Genomic DNA, 14664 nt, shown 5'->3' on the forward strand with positions numbered 1-14664 from the left:
ACTGGTGTACAAAGATCTGTTTGAGTCCCTGCTTTGGAGTAATTATATATGTAGGAGTGGAATTGTTAGGTCATATGGTAATTCTGATGAGCTTTATGAGGAACTGCCAAACTCCCTTCCGTAACGGCTGTACCATATTACATTCCCACAAGGAATTTAGGAGAGTTCCAATTTCTCCACAAATTCACCACACTTTTCTTTTTTTAAACAAAATAGCCATCATCTTAGGTGTAAAGTGGTATCTTATGGTCTTGAACCACATTTCTCCAAGGACAAATGATGTTGAACTTCTTCTCGTGCTTTTTGATCTTTGTGTATCTTCTTTGAAGAAATGTCTATTCAAAATTTTGCCAATTGGGTTGTCTTTATGTTGTTGAGTTTTAGGAGCTCCTTATATGTATCCTAAATATTAAATGCTTATCAGCTATATGGTTTGCAATATGTGCAATTTGCAATATAATTGCTTCCATTCTGTAGGCTGTCTTTTCACTTTCTTTGTAATGTCCTTTGAAGTACAAATGTTTTAAAATTTGACAAAATCTAGCTAATCTATTTTTTGTTGTTGTTGCTCAGTCTTCTGGTGTCCTAAGAATCCACTGCAGATCCAAGGTCATGAAGATTTCCCTTTAAGTTTTTCTAAGAGTTTCATAGATTTAGTTCTTATATTTAGGCTATTGGTCCATTTTCAGTTAATTTTTGTATGTGATATGAAATAGTGTATCTGTTGTATTTTGCAAGTTGTCATACTTCAACAAAGAAGTATTTTATACTATAGGCAACAGTCAAAAGATATTTTAAAAATACCACAAAGGAAGGTGCAGTGGCTCACACCTGTAATCCCAACACTTTGGGAGGCCAAGGCAGGAGGATCACTTGAGCCCAGGAGTTTGAGACCAGCCTGGGCAACATAGAGAGACAACAATTCTACAAAAAATAAAAAATATTAGCTTGGCATAGTGGCACTTGCCTGTGGTCCTAGCTACTCAAGAATCACTTGAGCCCAGGAGTCTGAGATTACAGTGAGCTCTGACTACACCACTGCACTCCACCTTGGGTGACAAGAGTGAAACCCTATCTCTAAAATAAATAAATAAACAAAATATAAATAAAAATGCCACAATAAAAACTCAATAAATCTTACAAACTGCATTCTTCCCTCATATTCAGCTCAGTTGAAAATCAAGAAAAGTACACATCATTAATACAGTAATACTTTACAATGAATTTCTTTTTTTTTTTTTTTTTGAGACGGAGTTTCGCTCTTGATACCCAGGCTGGAGCGCAATGGCGCAATCTCGGCTCACCGCAATCTCCGCTTCCTGGGTTCAGGCAATTCTCCTGCCTCAGCCTTCTGAGTAGCTGGGATTACAGGCACGCGCCACTGTGCCCAGCTAATTTTTTATATTAGTAGAGACGGGGTTTCACCATGTTGACCAGGATGGTCTCGATCTCTTGACCTCGTGATCCACCCGCCTCGGCCTCCCAAAGTGCTGGGATTACAGGCTTGAGCCACCGCGCCCGGCCTACTTTACAATGAATTTCTAAAACTTTTTTAGAGTCAAGAAATTTTAAGAAAGGATTTTGTATTTCCATGTTTACCTGCTTAGCGAAAGCAATGACAAACAACTTTAAATTTCTATTTTTATGTAACTTCTTTCAAAACACACTGACATAGGCATTCTTTACTATGCAAGTTCTGCGACTATGAAGGAACAGTACGTTTTTTTTTTTTTTTTTTGAGACGGAATCTCACTCTGTCGCCCAGGTTGGAGCGCAGTGGTGCGATCTAAGCTCACTGCAACCTCCGCCTCCTGGATTCAAGTGATTCTCCTGCCTCAGTCTCCTGAGTAGCTGAGATTACATGCACCCCCCACCACATCCAGCTAATTTTTGTGTTTTCAGTAGAGAAAGGGTTTCACTATGTTGGCTAGGCTCATCTTCCTGACCTCAGGTGATCTGCTCGCCTCGGCCTCCCAAAGTGCTAGGATTACTGGCATGAGGCACTGCACTCAGCCAGAACAGTACTTTTGAGTATATAATTGAGATTTTATAACCAATACAAATCTTGCACTCTTGTCACAGGAGATTTCTCAGTCATTATTGAGGTATTTATCGAACGCTTCTCTATGGAAAAATATTTGGGCATTTTAGTATTATAAAACATCCATTGGACCATCTGAAGTCATACAGGAGTTCAGTAGAAAACTACAGAAAATATAATCTAACATTTCTACAACCACAAGTATAAATAATTTGACCCAAGTTCACACCAATTTCCAAAGGAATGCCAGCCATAGAAAAGAAAATACTTCTCTAAAATTACTCTGCTGTTGCTGTGGTTATTTATTATTAATATTTAAACAGCTTTTGCTGGATTCCAACTATTTGACAGACACTATGCTGAAACTATGCCTTCATGAAAAAACAGAGGATAGTAATAACTTACACACCTAGTAATTAGCATTGTTCAGATAAATGTTTTTCCTATTACAAATCCAGTGTCCTTTCTGCACTACTACCTGCAATTCACTTATGAGACTAAATTGTGGTCGCACACACATTAGCACAGAGAAAGTAGTGTTCTCTAAGGAACATTTTACAAAGTTAAATGCTTCAGATAACTTTTACAAAGTTATAGCGATATATAAAGCATTAAACATTCATGCTGTGCTATCAGACAAACCTGTGTTCAAGCCTTGCTTCACTGTCTGGTGTCTATGTGACTTTGGAAGTAATTTACCATTCTATGATCCGGGCTGTGGTATGAATTAAACGTTGATCCACGTAAAAACAAACAAACAAACAGAAACCATGCATAGCATCTAGTTTATAATAAGCTGTCAAATATTATCTATTATCATTATTATTAAAAAGTTACAAAGAAACTGGAACACTCATGAATTGCTATGAGTACAACATAAGTTCCTATGGTACTTATGGAAAGCCGTTATGGAAAATAGTTTAGCAGTTCCTTAAAAAGTTAAAACACAGAATTACCATATGACCCAACAATTCTACTCCTAGTTATATATAGGAGAGAAATGAAAATACATGTTCATAGAAAAACTTTTACACAAATGGTCACAGCAGCATTATTCCTAATAGACAACAAAGTAGGAAAAAAGCAAATGTCCATCAACTGATAACAGATAAATAAAAGATGATATTATCCATATAATGGACTAGTATTTGGCAATAAAAAGGAATGAGATGATACATGATACAATGTACATAAACCTTGAAATCATAATACTAAGTGAAAGAAGATACAAAAGACCACATATTTATGATTCCATTTATAAGAAGTGTCCAGAGAAGGTAAATCCATACAGATGGGTACAGGGGAGAAGGTGGGGGTGTGACTAAGACTGACTGATAACAGATACAAGGCTTCTTACTGAGATGTTAGAAAAGCTCTGGAATTAGTGGTTATGGTTGCACAACACAGTGAATACACTAAAAACCAATGAACTGTATACTTTAAAATGGTGAATTTTATGTTATGTGAGTATCTCAATAAAAAAAGAAAAACACAAAACACTAACAATGCAAATAAAAATTAAGAGTATCAACCTTAATTTACTTTTGAGAAATACAACAGTAAAGGAACACCCAGTTCTTGTCAAAATACAATCAAATTAACAAATGACAAAAGGCGACCTTTATGATTTGCTAACAGATGAAACGGGCCTTTCTGAAACTGCTGTTTAGAGTAATGTCATCTATTGCCAAATTTACTCATTTTCAAGGGATTTCTAAACCTATTACTAGGTACTAAGAAACAGAGGTTACCCCTTATCTTCCCTTTACTTTTTTTTTTTTGAGATAGAGTCTCACTCTGTCACTCAGGCTGGAGTGCAATGGCACGATCTCAGCTCACTGCAAATTCCGCTGCCCCAGTTCAAGTGATTCTCCTGCCTCAGCCTCCCGAGTAGCTAGAATTACAGGTGCCTGCCACCACGCTTGGCTAATTTTTATAGTTTTTAGTAGAGACGGGGTTTCACTATCTTGGCCAGGCTGATCCTGAACTCCTGACCTCATGAGCCACCCACATCAGCCTCCCAAAGTGCTGGGATTACAGGCGTGAGCCACCACGCTCGGCCCTTCCCTTTCAAGGGACAAATGAATGAGGTCACTTCCTGTTGAGGGATGGAAAAACACCCCAGAAAAGACATATTAAGGTTATATATTTTTTTGAGACAGAGTCTCACTCTGCTACCAGGCTGGAGTGCAGTGGCATGATCTTGGCTTACTGCAACCTCCGCCTCTGGGTTCAAGTAATTCTCCTGCCTCAGCCTCCCAAGTGGCTGGGACTACTGGTGTGTGCCACCACGGCCAGCTAATTGTTTTGTATTTTTAGTAGAGATGGGGTTTCACCATGTTGGCCAGTATAGTCTCGATCTCCTGACCTCATGATCTGCCCGCCTTTACCTCTCTAAGTGCTGGGATTACAGCTGTAAGCCACCGTGCCCGGCCACATTAGGTTATTTTCTATTTAATGACATCATCTTTCAAGTATTGAGCCCCCCAAAATACCTTCTCCTTATTCTAAGATTCATATTTGCGCTCCTATTTTAACATTTCTTCGAAACACTACATTCGATGTAACAGTATTTCTTTTTTCTTTGAACTTGGGAGGCTGAGGCAGGAGAATTGCCTGAACCCGGGAGACGGAGGTTGCAGTGAGCCGAGATCACGCCACTGCACTCCAGCCTGGCGCCTGGTGACAGAGCAAGACTCTGTCTCAAAAAAAAAGGAAAAACTCCTATTTACTTAGAAATTATTCTGAGGCTAAAAGAAATCAACTGTGATTTCTTTTAAAGGGTAATTTAATAAAAGTTGAGTTTCCCACTAGTTTTGAAGGTCTTCACATGGCTATCTTTGGGAAAGAGACAGGACAGGAGGAAGTAGAGATACAGGTTCTAAATTTGTGAAGGCAAATTGTTTATTTAGCCTAGTGGTATTTATTATCCATGGTCAAGGTGTCTGAAATTGCTCATTAATCAATCATTAACAACCACAGAAAATAGAGGAACTTCATGGAAGCCTAAGGGTTCACTGGCAGAGAAATTTCTTTACGACTTGCCAAGTAAAAGGAATGTGAAGAATAAGGCCAAAGCCCATCCAACTAATCAAGGAGTTAACAGGTCCTAGCAGAACAGTTAGTTTAAATTTCCATTCGTGGGGGTTTTGTTTTTGAGACAGGGTCTCACTCTGTCGCCCAGGCTGAAGTGCAGCAGCACGATCTCGGCTCACTGCAGTCTCAACCTCCTAGGCTGGCTCAAGCAATCCTTTCACCTCAGTCTCTTGAGTAGTTGGGACTACATGGCATGCATCATCATACCCAGCTAATTTTTTGTATTATTATTATTATTATTTTGTAGAGACGGGGTTTTGCCATGTTGCCCAGGCTGATCTCAAACTCCTGAGCTCAGAAATCCACTAGTCTCAGCCTCCCCAAGTGCTAGGATTACACATGTGAGCCACTGTGCCTGGCTGGGTTTCTTTATTTTTAGAAGAGTAATTCCACTGCAAAAGTAAAAAGTCATCTGCCTAGATTTTTGAGTTCCTGTCTACTTTGGATGAACATATGTTAGCAAATGCAGATACAGCACAAGAAGAAATGAATGCCCTTGGTTAAGCTCAGTTCCTACACACCTCCCTCTCTCTCACTATCAATTATCAACAGTTGTTGATTTACCTTCCAAACAGCTCTTACATCTACCCTCTCTTTATCATCCTTAGTGCCAAAACCTTAATTCAGGCCTCCTTATTGCTCAGTTGGATTATCACAGTAACTTCCTTCCTGAATACATGATTGCTGGGCCTCTACTCACTGTCATTTTCTCTAGGTAGTTTCTATTACAGTAGGGCTAAGCTACTGGTAATTTCCTAACAACATTTCTGCTCATTCTGTAGGTCTTAGTTCAGCTGTCTTAGGGAATTACTAACAAGAGATGACAAATAGATGCCAATGCTGACTAATTTGTGATAATAATGTAGTCTGCTAAGTCTAGGCTTAGCAGGAAAGGCTTAGACTGGTAATGTCTGCTATGAGCAAAGTGACAAGCCCTAGCAGATGCCAGATACTTGCTCTAGATTTAAACAATTTTATATTAATTATATTCCATTTACTTCAAAAGGAAAAGAAACAGCTTTCAGTAATACATAGGTACAATGATGCCAAAAGGAGAAAGATGACAGCGCCATGTAACAGGGAAGGTAAAAATTCCATCAGAAAACTAGCTAATGATTATAACTAAGAAATAAATATAACAAAGTTAAGCTTACTGGCAGCCAAGAGAAGAAAACTAAAATTGTCTCAGCAACTAATTGATTCATCTAATACTGATGCATAAAAAATTAAAAGAAGCCTTCAAGAAACTTACAATATACATGACAGACAAATGTGAGGGACATTTCATCAGTGATATTTTAAAGCACTGGATTCACCAAGTCCTGGATTTGAATGCTGGCTCTGCCATTTTTAGCAATGTAAGATCGGACAAGTTACTGTATTTAGTTTCTCAAAATCAATTTCCTTATGAATAAAATAAGGATAATCAGTATTCTGTAGATGAGATAATGTAAAGAAAGCACTAAACAGTATCTGGTACATAATGAACATTCAATAAAAAACCACATGACAATTTTTTTTTGAGACAGAGTTTCACTCTTGTTACCCAGGCTGGAGTGCAATGGCGCGATCTCGGCTTACCGCAACCTCCGCCTCCTGGGTTCAGGCAATTCTCCTGCCTCAGCCTCCTGAGTAGCTGGGACTACAGGCACACACCACCATGCCCAGCTAATTTTTTGTATTTTTAGTAGAGACGGGGTTTCATCATGTTAACCAGGATGGTCTCGATCTCTTGACCTCGTGATCCACCTGCCTCGGCCTCCCAAAGTGCTGGGATTACAGGAGTGAGCCACCGCGCCCAGCCGACAATTTCTTAAACATAAATCCATGAAGAAACATCTTCCTGAGAGAAGGACTCAAGGAAACAGTACTACTTGAGCTGAGACCTAAAGGCCAAAAAGTTGGCTAGGAAAACGAATTGGTGGGAAGGTGTTCTAGGCAGAAGATACCATATACGCAAAAATTCTGAGAAATGAAAATGATGGCATGTTTCTTTATCAGTGGTCCCCAACCTTTTTGGCACCAGAGACCAGTTTCATGGAAGATAATTTTTTCACAGACTGGGGGTGGTGAGTGGGAGGGAGATGGTTTGGGGATGATTCAAATGCATTACATTTGAATCAACTAGATGGTCCCCATCTGGGAGTGATGGGAGATAGTGACAGGTCATCAGGCAGTAGATTCTCACAAGGAGTGTACAATCTAGATCCCTTGCATGCGCAGTTCACAATAGGGTTTGCACTCCTATGAAAATCTATGCCACAGTTGATCTCACAGGAAGCAGGAGCTCAGACAGGACAGGAATGGGGAGGACCAATATTGGTCTGTGGCCCAGGGATTGGGGACCCCTGTTCTATAGGATAGAGACTAGGGGAACCACTAAATAAGTCTATGCATACAATGTGAACTAAAGCAAAAATGACAACTTCCCTGGGCCTTATCAGTTTCTTACTTGATGTGACCAGGGTGATTTTAAGAATTAAATGAGAAAAGACATGAAAAGTCTTGAGCAGTATTCAGCACAAAAGAGATATAACACCTCTGAAATCTAACTTTAGGACTCAAGATTATTACTTAGTAGCAAAAGAAGAGAATCACATTACTTGTTAGACATGTGGATTTTGGAGTCATAGTCTTACTTTTAGTAAACTAATTAAAAATTATATATTATAGAACCCAACATCAACTTAATGCTAGAGTAATATTTCAGTAATAAAGCAGGAAATTTATAAATATTAGTTACCTTGATCAAGTATTTTTCCCATCTGTCTGCTGTAACAGATTTGCCAATCTTCCTCATCAGCTTCAAATGGAGCTCCACCAATTCTTTTGGTACTTAAAAGGAAAAAAAATATTGTTAGCCAACAAAATAAAATATTTGTAAACATTTCTCAAATCCCAAATACCACTAGTAACCTAAGATAAATTACAGTATACTACCCAAAAATATTCCATACTCAAATATTTTGGGAAAAAGCTGGATCAAAAACAAAGTTTTTTTTAAACCACAGGACTGTTTTAAGTCTTTATCATCGACCCTTATGTGCATTGTGAATATCCAAAATACAGACATAATCTGCAGCATTCTCTAACATATCTGATCCACTACCTTGTAGGATATAAACACTCTGATGGACAGGTTGGGAAATGATGACCTAATATTTTTCAATTATTCTTTCATTCTCTACTAAAGCTCCTTCTAAATTTGAAACAACAGTTTGAAGTACAAAAACATTCACACATGCAACAATTTCAGTGGGTCAACTACTAGTAAGAAAGAAACAGTCCCTCTGTCCTTACTGAACCTACTTGAGTGAATCTTCATAGCAGGTAGAGTGGTGGGTTGAGGATAGGAGTGGGGAAGAGTGGTCACAGACAAGACAAGTATACTAAGATGTGAAGTATGGGGTTAAGGGTGAACTTGGGAAAAGGAGGGAAAGGGCATTGCTTGCAGAAAAACAACAGCTGCACATAGCTAAAAAAACAAAATGAACAGGAACTGGAGGAACAGACAAACAATTAGAGCCTAATGAGGCCAGGCTAAGAAGTTTAGATTTTATGTAAAAGTTTAAGCAGGAGAGTCCGCTGCATTTTAGAAGACCTTAATGACTGAATTGGAGGAAGATAGAATTTTAAGTATTAATAAAGGAAGGTTTTATTAACTTTTTTGTTTTAGGAGGGGGGGTGCAGGGCTGAAGCTAGGTATAAATTCAGGAAACATCAATCCAGAAGATAGGAGTAGCCTAATCTTAGGTAGAGGTGGTACAGAGAGAAGTGAACATATCTCAGGAATGTTCAGGAAACAAACAAAATTATTAAAACTTAATGATTGACTGGCTGTGCAGTGATAAAAGATCTGGGCTGGATTCTCAGCTGCCCCACCTATACAAGAAGACAATGGTTCTGGTCGAGTCCTCTAAACAATGAAGCTCAAGTTCCCCACTATAAAAGGCTGTGTTGGCTATCTGACAGAATTTTGAAACTGCATAGCACTGTATAAATATAAAACACTTGGCCGGGCATGGTGGCTCATGCCTGTAATCCCAACACTTTGGGAGTCTGAGGCAGGTGGATCATGAGGTCAAGAGATCAAGACCATCCTGGTCAACATGATGAAACCCCATGTCTACTAAAAATAGAAAAATTAGCTGGGCGTGGTGGCACATGCCTGTAGTCCCAGCTACTCAGGAAGCTGAGGCAGGAGAATCACTTGAACCTGGGAAGCAGAGGTTGCAGTGAGCTAAAATCTCACCACTGCACTCCACGCCTGGCGACAGAGTGAGACTCAATCTCAAAAACAAACAAATAAATAAATAAATATAAAACACTTTGATTTGTTATGTTTTAAAACCAGGGTCACTTTCTTCAATTTCTCCTTTTCCTCAAAGAAAAGGTTGATGGCTCTCCCTTCCTACATCTTAAACCTGCCTCTTATTTCCTCCTTTCCCTAGAACATTACTATACCTTCTTGCATCAGAAAAACAGCTATGGATAGTCTCCTGCAATGAAACCAGTCTTCCAAAAAGACTGCTTTCATGTTACCTCCCGGCTAGTAAGTATTTTCTATGGCTCCTAAATACCTACATAACCCATCTAGATTTATTACCTTAGCCTCAGAGTCCCAATATTCAATCTCACCGTAACTCACGATCTTTCTTATTTCCACACTGAAATCCTTGATTCAAATCATTTCCGCCAGTTAATGGCCTACTAAGCATATTCAGTCCATTACCTATATGAGCTTTATTAAAGAGTTATTTGTTTTCTGCCCACTTGAATCATATTCATCTTTCAATGTCTAGGCAATACAAGTCCCAAACATCTCTGTTACAGATTTCTAGTACCAGCAACCTCTCTGTCCCTGGAATGCCCATTGTATTCATACTGTCTGTATCCCTCATTTAGCAGTTGGCTAAAAACTTTGCACCAGTGTTTTACACACGTCCACCACCAGTGTTCTATGCTACATAGAATCATGAAAGATTTTTATACTACTGGTAGTATTTTTTTAAAGCCAATACAAGACAAAAATAAAAGTGAATAAATATATTTTCATCCCACTTTACAAATCCACTCTGTTGATTTAGGCATGTACGAATAGATTATGTATTACTTGATTTATTAGTGTACTGACTCTTGTACAGATAGCACTGTGCAATAAAAATGTAAGGTGAGTCATAATTTCAAATTTTCTAGTAAAATATCTAAAGTAAAAAGAGGTTAAAATCAATCTTAATATTTTATTTAATGCTATATATTCAAAATTATATCAACATATAATCAGTATTTTTAAAATATTTCTTTCTTTTGCACTAAGTAAAAAATTTTACTTTTTGGACTATTTAAAATATACTGTGCATATTTCACACTGACAGCACATCTCAATTCAAACTAGCATATTTCAAGTGCTCAAGAGCCACATGTGGCTAGCTAGTGACTACTGTACTAGATAGCACTGCACAGTATAGACCTAGTATGCTTAAAATTAAAGTTTATAACCCACTAAATACACCAATTGAATTAATATTTTGTTACAAATAGAACTGACAAGCTGATAACCTTTAAGAGCACTAGTATGAGCTGTCAATCGATAAGAAACAGGCAAAAATGTCTAAGGAAAATTAATCAACATTATAGTTTAATAAACATTAAAATCACCGTACTTTTTATTTTTAAACAGCACTGTCTATTCAACAGGTTGCTCCAGGATTATTGAAATGTTTTATATCTGCACTTTTCAGTGCAGCAGCCTTTAGCCGCATGTGTCTATTGAGAAGTTGAAATGTAGCTAATGAAACTAAGGAACTCAATTTTTAATTTTATTTTTAATTACCTTAAATTTTAATAAACACATAGTAAATTGCTATGATTTTGGACAGCTATGAAGTATCCATCTTTTTTTTTTTTTTTTTGAGACAGAGAGTCTATCTCTGTCACTGGCGTGATCTCAGCTCACTCCAATCTCCGCCTCCCAGGTTCAAGCGATTCTCCTGCCTCAGCTTCCTAAGTAGCTGGGACTACAGGTGTGTGCCATCACACTCAGCTAATTTTAGTAGAGACGGGGTTTCACCATGTCGGCTATGCTGGTCTCAAACTTCTGACCTCAGGTGATCCGCCCACCTCTGCCTTCCAAAGTGCTGGGATTACAGGTGTGTACCACTGTGCCCAGCCATCAGTCATATTTTTTAAATACATGATCATTTTCTCAAACACTGCAAGCTCTAAATTCACTCATTTATCTTCTGGAAGATTTTTTAAATAGTTTCATTTCTAGAAGACAATTATTAACTTCCTTCTAAAGATTTATTAACCACTTCAAGTCAACCCGAAAAATAACAGTTTTTCTCCCAATTGAACTGAAATATCCTCTGTCTTTTCACATGATAAATTTTATACAAAAACCTTTAACAAACCCTTTCTTTCACAGGGCCTCAGGAGGTGAAAGATTTTCAAGGAGAAAGAAACGGTGAGTGGCTATGTGAATTTATGAAGGGCCGCCAACGTGATGTAATATGAAGCAGCAAAGTGGTAGAATCCCAGACTACATTACTGACCCAATTACTCAAAGATGTTTTATATTTTGACATTTTTCTAAGCATCTTTCTGGCACCACGTCTTAAAAATGTCATTACTTCTGCAATTCTATTGTGTTGCTTATAATTTTACTTTTTTGAATGGCAGAAATGTACAGCGCTTCATAATGGCTAAAGACATAATTCTTATCACTCTTCAACAAAGTCTTCTACTTAAATTTCCTTTAAGCTTATAAGCAGAGATACCCTTACAGTTATGAAAATAGTTGACTTTATCTAAGCCATTGATAAAAGAACATTTATTTCATATACAGTGATTCAAAGACAAGCTTATAATAAGCTTTTACTTACTGCCCAGTTTTTAGAAACTCTGTTGGGGGAGCACAGTTTTAGAATAATGAGACTGATCCCACAGGCCACTTGATCCTCGAAATCACTGTCATGCATTCATATACCTTATCTTCAAAGAGTTCATTTAATCAATCATCCTAGTTTTCTGAAAAGCAAAGAAACAGCTCAAGACTGTAACTTAGATGACCATCTAAAAAAGTATAGTACAGAGATTCCAGCTAAGTGTAATATAATGACGAAGCTCACCTCATTACCATTGTGGAAAAAAATAAATCCAAGAATAACTGTTACACAGGCAGATAAACCAAGGGGTATCTGCTGCCCCAATTTAGGTTTCTGAGTTCCAGTGAGAATCATACTGCTGTTCCTATATACATAAAGAAACACACCAAACAGGGCTCTGATTATTTCAGAACCAAAAACCAAAAGAAAGTAATCAGCATTCCACAAATATCAGCATGGCCTGAGGTGGTGATAAGACCAGCAATTAGAAAGAAGAACAGTATTAAGAGAAATAAAACCCTGCAAAACTGGCAAAACAGTAGCACCCTGTGGAAAACCACCTTTCCTGAAGAAGGATTCCTTATGGAGAGGCAACACCTCTATAAGATGAAATGAGTAACGCACACAGCAGCCAGTCTTTAAAGGGATACTCTTTGCTTAAACTTATAACCACCATACTGGTAGAGGGAATTTGTGGTACTTGAGGCAATGGTTTCCAGTACCAGATGTCTCCAGTTCCAATCAGATGACCCCATTTCCCCTCTTTCTTTGCTTTCTAGCTCAATTTAGTAATCACAGAGAGGAGTAAGGGGGGAAAAAGGGAAGGGACAGAAAGACTCAAATTTAAAAAGAGTACTTAAGGAGGGAGGAGGGATTTTTTTCCCCCAAACTAATTTTTCTTCCCAGTAATTTCAAATCTAGTGTTAAGTTCGAAGACTAGTACACTCCTTCAATGCAAAAGGTCTCATCTGCAGTTAAAAAAAAAAAAGAAAAACAAAGACTAGTACACTCTTCACCCAGATGCACCGCTTGTTAACATTTTTGCCATTGAAAGGGAAACTTGTGACACATGGTTAAAACAATCAGGAAATGCCTCTTTAATAAAGATGACACCATAAAGATAAGAAACAGCCAACCAAGCCAAGGAAGAAGGGAACATGCCAGGCAAAAGGAAATGCATGTATAAAAGTCCTGAGGAGGCCAACAGCTTCCAATGTGGCTAGAAAAAGAAAAGGATAAAAGATGCTTCTAGAGAAGGGAGCAAAGGCCAAGTCTTTGAGCTATGTAAAGAGTTTAGATTTTATCCTAAGGGTAATAAGAACCCACAGGAGGAATGCAGGGAAGTTTCACGATTTCAGTTTTTAAAAGATCATTGTGTATCCAGGATCTGTTTGAAAATAATCTAGGGGGCAGAAAGCAGAGGTAGATGGAGTTACTGAAGAAACAAAATTGTACTAATGATGGGTGATGGGCACATGAAAGTCCATTATACAGCTTTCTACTTTTACATATTTCACATTTTCCTTAATTTAAAAATGTCTATAGGATAAAGAGATTACTTTGGCTGCACTGTGAGGAGCAAACTGGAGAGGGTATAAATATGACTAATTGGGAAGACACTGCAATACTTCATATCAGATAATGATGGCTCGGACTAAGGCTGTGGCACAGATGTAGGAAAGTCTCCTGATGGAAAATTGCAAAATTTACAACTTTTCTAAAATTCTAAAACATTTTCTTATTAGCAACTTTGCCAATCTTAATCCAAAGAAGTGACTGCTTTATATGTGTCCTGTATGATGGTCCCTATTAGTTTATTCATTCTGAAAAGCAGAAATCATGACTGTTAATCATGTTCATATTTCAGAAAGGCAGTACGTACACACAGACATTTAATAATAAAGTCGAATAAATTTATTTGTACCGCATTTTGTTTCTGACACTTTTTTTTTTGAGACAGGGTCTCACTATGTCACTCAGGCTGGAGTGCAGTGGCACAATGATGGCTCACTGCAGCCTCAACCTCCTGGACTCAACTGATCCTTCTACCTCAGCTTCCTGAGTAGTTGAGATTATAAGCAGGCACCACCATACCTGGCTTTTTTTTTTTTTTTTTACAGACAGGGTCCCACTACGTTGGCCAGGCTGGTTTCAAACTCCTGGGCTCAAGCGATCTGCCCGTCTCGGCCTCACAAAGTGCTGGGATTACATGTGCAAGTTTCCATGGCTGGCCTGTTTTCATACTCTTCATCATTCCAAAGGTCACATATCACTTAAAAACCTGCAATTTTACTATGGTATTACTAAAAACTATGTTACATGTGTATTACAAAAAGCAATAGAAAGTCAGGAGAGAGTGGTGCAAACACTGAATTTGTCATTCATAATTGAAGGAATTGCACCAGATGATCCAAAGTCCTCCAGCTCGAATATTCAATGTCTATATCTAGGTATTGAGGTTATTTATTTATTTGCCTTATAACAAAGCAACAGTTGATAATACCATCTTAGAATTTTGGACCTGGAACCAATAATCTAATTCACACTCTTTGACAGACTGGAAAACTTAAACCTGAGATGTGACATGAGTTGCCCAAGATGGAAAAAAAGCCCTAGAAGAGCCCAGACTTTTGGCCTTCC

The 14664-nt window shown here is 38.1% G+C and overlaps 1 protein-coding gene across 1 annotated transcript in view; it reads right to left on the reverse strand.

Moving 5' to 3' along the window:
* Positions 1 to 14664, reverse strand: part of RSF1 (remodeling and spacing factor 1) — a 166094-nt gene that overhangs the window by 102564 nt on the left and 48866 nt on the right. The window contains exon 2 of the mRNA XM_012469593.2: positions 7881 to 7972. Coding sequence (XP_012325016.2) covers positions 7881 to 7972 — 92 coding nt within the window. The remainder of the gene's footprint in view (positions 1 to 7880; positions 7973 to 14664) is intronic.

The sequence above is a fragment of the Aotus nancymaae genome, unplaced genomic scaffold (genome assembly GCF_030222135.1).
Source record: "Aotus nancymaae isolate 86718 unplaced genomic scaffold, 86718_ANA_hifiasm-v0.15.2.pri h1tg000059l, whole genome shotgun sequence".
NCBI lineage: Eukaryota > Metazoa > Chordata > Mammalia > Primates > Aotidae > Aotus > Aotus nancymaae.